Source organism: Pteropus vampyrus, unplaced genomic scaffold (genome assembly GCF_000151845.1).
Source record: "Pteropus vampyrus isolate Shadow unplaced genomic scaffold, Pvam_2.0 Scaffold100, whole genome shotgun sequence".
NCBI classification, from domain to species: domain Eukaryota; kingdom Metazoa; phylum Chordata; class Mammalia; order Chiroptera; family Pteropodidae; genus Pteropus; species Pteropus vampyrus.
The window spans coordinates 2987150-2995876 of NW_011888881.1; the positions used below are offsets into that span (position 1 = coordinate 2987150).

Consider the following 8727-nt stretch of genomic DNA (forward strand, 5'->3'; position numbering starts at 1 on the left):
ATTTTTTATTAGATTTATTTCTAGGTATTTTATGTTTGTGATACTATATAAATAGCATTCTTTAATTCATTTTCTAATTCTTTGTTGCAACACGTAGAAAAACGTGTATTTAAAATGCCATCAAACTTGTAGCCACCAAACTTGCCAAATTCCCAGTTTTTTTTATAGATTCTATTTAATGTTCTACACTCACAATTATAACATCTACAAATGATAGTTTCAATTTTATCTTTTTATTCCTTATGCATTTTATCTTTCTTATCTTACCACTCTAGCTAGTATCGCCAGTACAATGTTCAACAGATATGGTGAAAACAGGTAACCCTGTCTCCTTTTCATCTCAGTGAAAAATCCTTCCATGTTTCACAACTGAATATGATACTTGCTGTAGGCTTTTTAGTAGATGTCCTTTGTCAGATTAAGAAAATTGCCTTCTATTCTTATTTTGCTAGTAAAAAGTCCTTTAAATCAAGCACTAAATTTTCATCATGAAGGGGTGTTGATTTACACTTGTTTTTAGAAAAATTTAAATAAGTGCTGCACTAGAGCTCCCTTTCCAGAAAAGCGCACGCCCAAACTTATATGGTTCCTTGGGTCATGGTACGCTGAACTTACTCCCATATCCACCTAAACAGTAGCCAACTAGATCAGAGCTCCACTTTCACGTGCACTGTCTCCATAGCAACACCGCAACATTTCAACTCTGCTGTATAATTTGAGATGGCTTCTAGTCATGCTGAACTGCTAGCCTAGGCTGCTCAGGTCATTTCCTATGGTATCAATTTTGTTTTTGTCAGTGCTCTGATTTTGTGTGACTTCTCTTAACTTTATTTTCCCATATATCTTGTTGACGTGAATGACTATTTTGAAGAATGTTATTTTTCAATAATGCATAAATGTTATAGCAGAAATACCCACATATGTCACAGAAGAGGATAATAGTCAAGCCAAACTTCATTTGAGCATATTTATTGCCTTGTTTTAATTATGACTAATCATGCCCAGCCAATCACACAGAAACATACAAAAGAACTGATACAATTCAATTCTATTCAAATGCAGCTAAGCATGGTGAAGATTATCTATCTGACTTAGGAAATCAAAAGTAATCATTTGACATAGTATGTAAAAATCATTTTCTGACCGCCAGCAAGTTAATTGTTGCTATGAGAGTCAAAATAGTTCATACCTTTATGAAACACAGATCAAGAAGTATTTTATAACAGTATATTATAATGTGGTTAGTTATGGTTTCAAAATGATTGCTTATAATCTGTTACTATATCTATATAGACATAAAACAAATATCCCAAATGATCACTATGTGTGTGCTTTACAGGCCCACTTACCTTCACATTTTTCAAGAATCTGGACTGTTTCTCCTATTTCTAAGACCAATCCTTGAGGGACAGATCCTCGAAAACTGCATATCACTAGAAAAACAAGGATAAATACATCAATTAGCATTTTTAAATATTGAGACAGGGTCAGTGTCCTTGAACTTAAGTACTAAATCTTCTTAAATATATATTCTCCTTTCTTAACTAATCATCTCTCAAATATGTAAGCCCCTAATCAATATTTTGAAAGGTGATATTAAGTAGTTCAGGACATTGAAGTACATTTTAGCAAAATTACTATTCCTGAGTGGTATATGCATGCATGTGAAAGTATTTATGCAAAAATATTCTCTCTCTCTTTTAGTATGACTTGTGTCTCTTTTAGTATGACTTGACAAAAAGGCACAGTGCCTTTTTGGGCAACTGTGCATCAATTATTTAAGAAAATACTAACACTGGAAGCTTCTTATCTACTATAAACAGATAGGTATTTTTACAAAGAATCACTAAATAAATATGATTCTGCTTTGAGAAACAGAGTCTCCATAATAAAAATAGAAACAAAAATTAATGAAATAAAAAGCAGATGTATAAGAGATGATCTATTGATATCAAAATCCCGTCTTTTATTTTTAGAAAATTGATAAATTGATTCTGAAATTTATGTAAGATTTCAAAGAACCAAGAATAACCTTGTCAATATTACAGAACTTATATTACCATATATCAAGCATTACAATCTAAAATTGGTTCTTTGAAAACACTAACACTGGTAGACACCTAGGCAAGACCAAGAAAAAAAAAAACAAAAGTTATAAATTACCAATTATCAGCAATCAAAACTTTAAAACATTAATGTAATTAATAATAAATTATATATAAAATATTACAAAAAACTTTATACCAACAGAGTTAAAAATTCAGAACAGATGGACAAATTTATAGAAAGATAAAACTCATTAAAAACTGACAGACATTAGAAACTGGAATAGTCTTATATCTATTAAAGTGATTCTTTAATTAAAATCTTCACACAAATAAAATACCAGTTCCTATTACTTTACTAGTAAATCTGTCCAAACATTTGAGGAAGAAACAACACCAATCATAAACTCTCTCAGATAATAAGGAAAGAGGAATTCATTTGGAATTCAGCATGATAAAACCTGACAAGGACATTATAGGAAAGGAAAGTTAAAGGTTGTATACAATGTGTCCACAGCGAACATCAAACACTTTGGCGAAATACTGTACATTTTATCACTAAGGTTAGGAACAAGAAGAGGATGTCCACTATCATTTCTATTCAACATTGCACCGGAGAGGCAATAGTGCAGAAAAAAGAAATAAAAGGTATGTATAATGACTAGAAACAAAGAAATAAAAGTGTCATTATCTACATGTTTGAATATGTACTTAAAAATCTGAAAGAAAATAGAGTAAACTATAGCAGAGAATATCTGAGTGTAGCAAGGTTTCTAGATACAAGGTGAATTTTTTTAAGTCTTTGTAGAAACAAACAATTAGAAAATGAAATGTTTTAGAAATATACCATTTATAACAGGATTAGAAATGCCAAGTAATTATTAAAAAATCTAAGAGACGTATGGAAGAACTCTTTACAGAAAACTGTTAAGATATTACCATTAAAGATGTTAAAAGCCTAATAAATGAAGGTATATATCATATTAATGGGTTGCAAGACTCATAGTATATATAGATTTGCCCTAAATTTATCATTAGAGTCTATGCGATCCCAACCAAAAACAGGTGTATTAATATATTAAATAATATAGAAAAATCTCTATTAACTTATTAACTAAAGCAAAGAAGTACTAATTTTAATTATGTTTACACATCTGAAAATTATTAACCAAGTTTTCATTAGTGCTTAATGTAAATGGTAAAGTAGATGAAAATTTCAAAAGAGTAAAATTTAAATTTCAAAAACAAGAAAAATCTGAGAAACTTCACAGCCAAGAGCAGCCTAAGAAGATGCAAAAACTAAACGTATAGTGGTATCCCAGCTTGAGATCCTGGAATCAAAATAGCGGGGGGAGAGCTTAAAGAATATGAATAAAGTACAGGCTTTAGTTAATAATAATAATGCATCAACATTGGTTCACTGTGACAATGTGTCATATTAATGTGAGATATTAACAAGGGAAACTGGGTATAAAGTATGTAGAAATTGTAATGTATCTTCACAATTTTTCTAAAACATAAAAACTTCTATAGGAAAAAGTTTATTAAAGATAAAAACATTTCAGTTCAAATCTTAGCCTTGTCATTTACTAGCTGTGTAGGCAGATACTTAACCTATCTGAACCTCATTTTCTCATGAACAAAATGGTCATCAAATCATTTAAGTCACAGTCATTATGGCATTAATGGAAAAAATATATTATTAACAGAATACCACAATGCCAGGCTTATAGCTGGTATACAACAAATTGAGGCCATTATTTGCAGGGCGAAGACATTACATACACTGCAAAAAAGTCTTCATGCCTTGACTGAATCAGTGAGTGTACTAGTTAATTCTATTGAAGGTGTTGTTGGGAGATTCCCACAACAAATATTTGGGACATCTTATTCTTACCAGCTTGGTACAACAAAAACTATATGAACTGGCCAGTAAATACTATTAAATACATAATCACTGACTTCCTATTAGGCTATAGAAGGTTGTGACAGGCCACTGCTCCTGCTATAACTATTTTTAAAATAATAATAAAAAATCACATGTTTTGTAGAGAGATCGGAGAACTGTGAACATAGAGAGATTTAAGAAACTAAATTTCAGAAAGGATAATCTCTTCTTAGGTGAAAAGAGACAGCAAACTACTCTGGACATTTGAGACATGGACAGATCAAGTCTGCCACAAAGGGACTCTTGCTAGACTCAAAAGAAAACAGTGACGTTCTTAAGAAATATGTAAAGTGGCATAACACAGTAGAATCTGGAAGAGTCCAAAGTGCAGAGCTAGTACTTCCACATACTGCTTAATTTCCAGAAGAAAAACTTTTGCTGAGTGGGTAGGTAGCAGGCTGGAAAGGAAGAAAGAGGTCTCTGGTTTCAGGTACCAAAAGTCCTACTAGAAGAAGAAATCTACAATACACACACAATAAATCACACTCTCAAGAAAATTTGAAACCAGAGGTGAACGTAAAGTAACTGATGGTAAGACCTAGCCCCAACCCAGCTCAAAACACCCTTGATGTAGAAAAACACATGCCTTCTCTGGGGGAAATGATATTCACTTCAGTCTCTACTGCACGTATAAACACAAGGCCCAGCATGAAATCTGAGATAATAGACTGAAAAAACTGAAAATGTGGCCCATGCTCAATAAAGTCCAATAACCATACCCTCAAATGACCCAAATGTTGATACCAGGATAAGAGAATTTTAAATGACTAATATCAACATACTGAAGAATCGATAAAAGATGAACAAAATAAATGAAAGAGGAAATTTAACAGTTTTAAATCTCTAAGTTAAAAAAATAGAATTTAAAACTAAAAATTAGAATATTAAAAATTGCATATTCACTGATTGGGCTTAACAAGAAAATGAGCAGGGCTGAAGAAAGTATGAGTGAACTCCAAGACAGGACAATAGAAATTACCCAAACGAAACTACAAAAATTAAAAAAGAATGAAATAAAAAGTATAACAAATATGTGAGCTAACAGCATCTCCAACCCATGCGTAATTAGAGTCTCAGAGGGGAGAGAGAGAATAAAGCAAAAGAACTATTAGAAGAGATAATGGCTAATAATTTTCCAAAGATGATAAGATGCTTACATTAGAAAAAAGAAAAATCTCAAATCAATTATCTAACATCCCACCTTAAGAAGAAAGAAAAGAAGCAGTTTAAATCCAAAGAATGCAAACAAAAAGAAATTAAAAAGATCAAACAGGTGAAAAAAAAAATCAATGAAACCAAAAATTAGTTCTTTGAAAAGATTTCTACAACTGATAAATCCCTAGCCAGAGTGACTCAAAAAAAAACCTTCTACCAAAAGACTTCCACAAGAATGTTCTTAGCAGCTTTGTTCACAATAACCCAGAACTGGAAACAACTCAACCATTTATCAAGAAGAGAATAGATAAAATACACGATACTGATACAATGCAATACCACTTAGTGATAAAAAATAAAAATCAACTGATACAAGAAACACAATGGATGAATATCGCAATCATTATGCTGAGCAAAAATGTTAGGTACAAAAGTGTACATACCACATAGCTCTATTTACAAAAAGATCTAGAAGAGGCTAAATTAAGGTGAATAAAATCTGAACACCAGTTGCTTCCAGAGGAATATGGATTGACTGAGTAAGCACAAAAAGAACATTCTGGGAAGACAGAAATAGTGCTGGGGAGTGGGTTACATAAGTCAAAACTGTACAATTAAGACTTCTGAAATTCAGTACATGTGAACTATACCTCAAAATGGATCAAAGACTGAATGTAAGAGCTAAACCATAAAATTCTTAAAGAAAATACAGAAGTCTCCATGACGTTAAACTAGTCAATGCTTTCTTATATATGACATCAAAATCATAAGCAAGAAAAGAATAAATAAATTGAACCTCATCAAGCTTAAAAACTTATGTGCTGCAAGGACACCATCAAGAAAGTGAAAGAAGACCCCCCGGGGAATGGGCAATTTTTGCCTATCAAACACAGCAGGTCCCTGAACAGTTTCATTCAACATCTTTTCATAACTTTGATTGATGGGGGGAAAGGAATCGATTCTTGGGCAGGACCACTGGCCATGTGGAGTGTGCACGTTCTCACCATGTTTTCTCCAGATACTCTTGTTTCCTCCCACATCCCAAAGATGTGCACATTAGGTTAACTGGAGTGTCTAAACTGTCCCAGTATAAGTATGACTGAGTGTGGGTTTGTGGGGGTGGGTGTGTGAGTGAACCCTACAATGGAATGGTATCCTGTCCAAGGCTGGTTCCTGCCTTGTGTCCTGAGCTGCCAGGACAAGCTCTAGCCACTCATGACCCTGAAATTAAATAAGCAGGTTGGAAAATAATAATCTTACTTGTTATTAATTTTCTTAAATATATGTATAACACATTTACTTCAATGTTTAATATAAGAAGTATTTCTGAGTCTTTATTTAGATGTTTGGTGATTTTTGTGACCAGAAATATGCCAGAGGAACTTAACTCTTGTTTATGTCAATTAGCCTATAATAAAATTGGTTTCATTCTGTCATTTCGCTTAAAGTCAGTTTCCAAGAACCTACTGACGACATTATGTAAGGACTTACCATACAGTATAAGAATTTTGCACTAGAATAAAGAACTTTTACAATTCAACAATAAAGAAAAACAATTTAAAAATAGACAAAGGCTCTGAATAGACATTTCCCTAAAGAAGATACACAAATGGGCAATAAGAAATAGCCAAAGCAACCTTGAGAAAGAAAACAAAGTTGGAGGTATCATGTGCCCTCATTTCAAACTATAGTACAAAGCTATAATAATCAAAACAGTAAGATACAAAATAGACACACAGAATGGAAAGTAATAGAAAGCCCAGAAATAAACCCTTGCTTATATGGTCAATTAATGAGAGAGACAGACAGACAGACAGACAGACAGAGACAGAGAGAGAGAGACAGACAGAGAGAGAGAGACAGAGAGACAGAGAGAGAAACTGGATCACTGCCTTACACAATATACAAAAATAAACTCAAAATGAATTAAAGACTTAAATGTTAAGACCCGAAACCATAAAACTCCTAGAGCCAAACATAGGCAGTAAATTCTTTGACATGGGTCTTAGTAACATAGTTTAGATATGTCTCCTCGGGCAAGGGCAACAAAAGTAAACGTAAACAATGAGACGACATCAAACTAAAAAGCTCTGCACTGCGAAGGAAACCATTAACAAAACGAAGAGACAATCTACTGAATGGGAAAAGATATTCATAAATGATATATCCGATAAGGGGTTAATATCCAAAATATATAAGGAACACCTTAGTTATATTAATGGTGGTGAACATATACATGGAGCAGAAAAAGGCTTAGTTGGACAAATTAACAAAGTTTGTGAAAATATAAGATATTTAAAACCAATGGCTATTCACTGTACTACTCATCAGCAAGTACTTTGCAGAAAATGTATGACTCTTCCACGTATTACTACCATTAGTCAATAATGAACTTCATTTGCTCATGGACTTGATCGTGTTTATTTCTGTGAATTTTTATAAGAAACAGAATATCTTGATTTGTTCGAGTGCACAGCATCAGGAAGGCTAGTAGCAATCAAATTTTATGGCAAATTTATTGAGCTCAGAACTGTGACTGAAATTTTTCTGACTGAAAACTGCCCTTGACCACTATTATTAAATAACTCAACCACTATTATCAAATAATAAATGGCTTTGTAAATTAGCTTTTGCTTCAGTCCTGATGATGTTTCTTAATAAATACAACTTAAAGCCATGCTTATTTTTGAAACTTAGAGTAAAGTCATTTCTATGGCAACCTAAATCACAACTAATGTCAAGCTGCTTATATATTCCCATACTGTCAAAAGTTCAAATAAGATGCAGGATCTCTATTCTCACTCAAATTTGCAGCAAATATATTTTTGTGCTCAAAGTACAGTTCTTGCAGAGTTTTTAAACTGCAATGCACTGAAAAGAAAATTTCCATATTTCAAAATCCATGTAATGGTACAACTAAGGAACTTCCACCCAACCATCAGTTGGAAGTACTTTAATCTGCAATGTAATGACATGCTATATGGCAAATAACAAGAGAAGGTATTAAATTCCATAAATGCCTTCCAAGTGATGAAGAGTCTCAAATTAAAATATTTACCTATTGTCTACAGCCACGCTACCCTGAGCAAGACCGATCCCATCAGATCTCAGAAGCTAAGCAGGGTCAAGCCTGGTTAGTACTTGGATGGGAAACCACCTAGGAAGACCAGGTGCAGTAGGCGTAAATAATAATAAAAAAAATAAGAAGAAGAGATTGTAAGCTGACAAGGTCCTTGCAATCTGTGAGGTCAACCAAGGGTTGCCTTGCCTAAAAAAATAAATTAATAAAAAATTTTAAAAAAATATTCACCTATGGATTGACATCAGTATTTGGCAATACCTATCTGTCTGAAAAGGTATTTATGAAGATGAAAAACAAAATCTCATTATGGATCTGCATTAAGAAATGAACTGCAACAGTTTTTGATCATAAGGAACATTAATGTTGAACACCAATTAAACAAAATGTCAACCTACTCATTAAATGTATGTAACCAAAAGATTTGTGCTCAGTTATATTTTGAATTTCATCAATAAAATGTGTACAAATTTGCTTCCTTTCTTGTTGTATAACTACCT

At 32.7% G+C, this 8727-nt stretch overlaps 1 protein-coding gene and 1 pseudogene across 1 annotated transcript in view; one reads left to right on the forward strand and one right to left on the reverse strand.

Annotated features, from left to right (window-relative positions):
* Positions 1 to 1467, reverse strand: part of DOCK3 (dedicator of cytokinesis 3) — a 285004-nt gene extending 283537 nt beyond the window's left edge. The window contains exon 1 of the mRNA XM_011364750.2: positions 1350 to 1467. Within this exon, the coding sequence (XP_011363052.1) occupies positions 1350 to 1467 (118 nt within the window). The remainder of the gene's footprint in view (positions 1 to 1349) is intronic.
* Positions 1468 to 8211: 6744 nt separating this feature from the next.
* LOC111742764 lies at positions 8212 to 8330 on the forward strand (annotated as a pseudogene).
* The last annotated feature ends 397 nt before the right edge of the window (positions 8331 to 8727 follow it).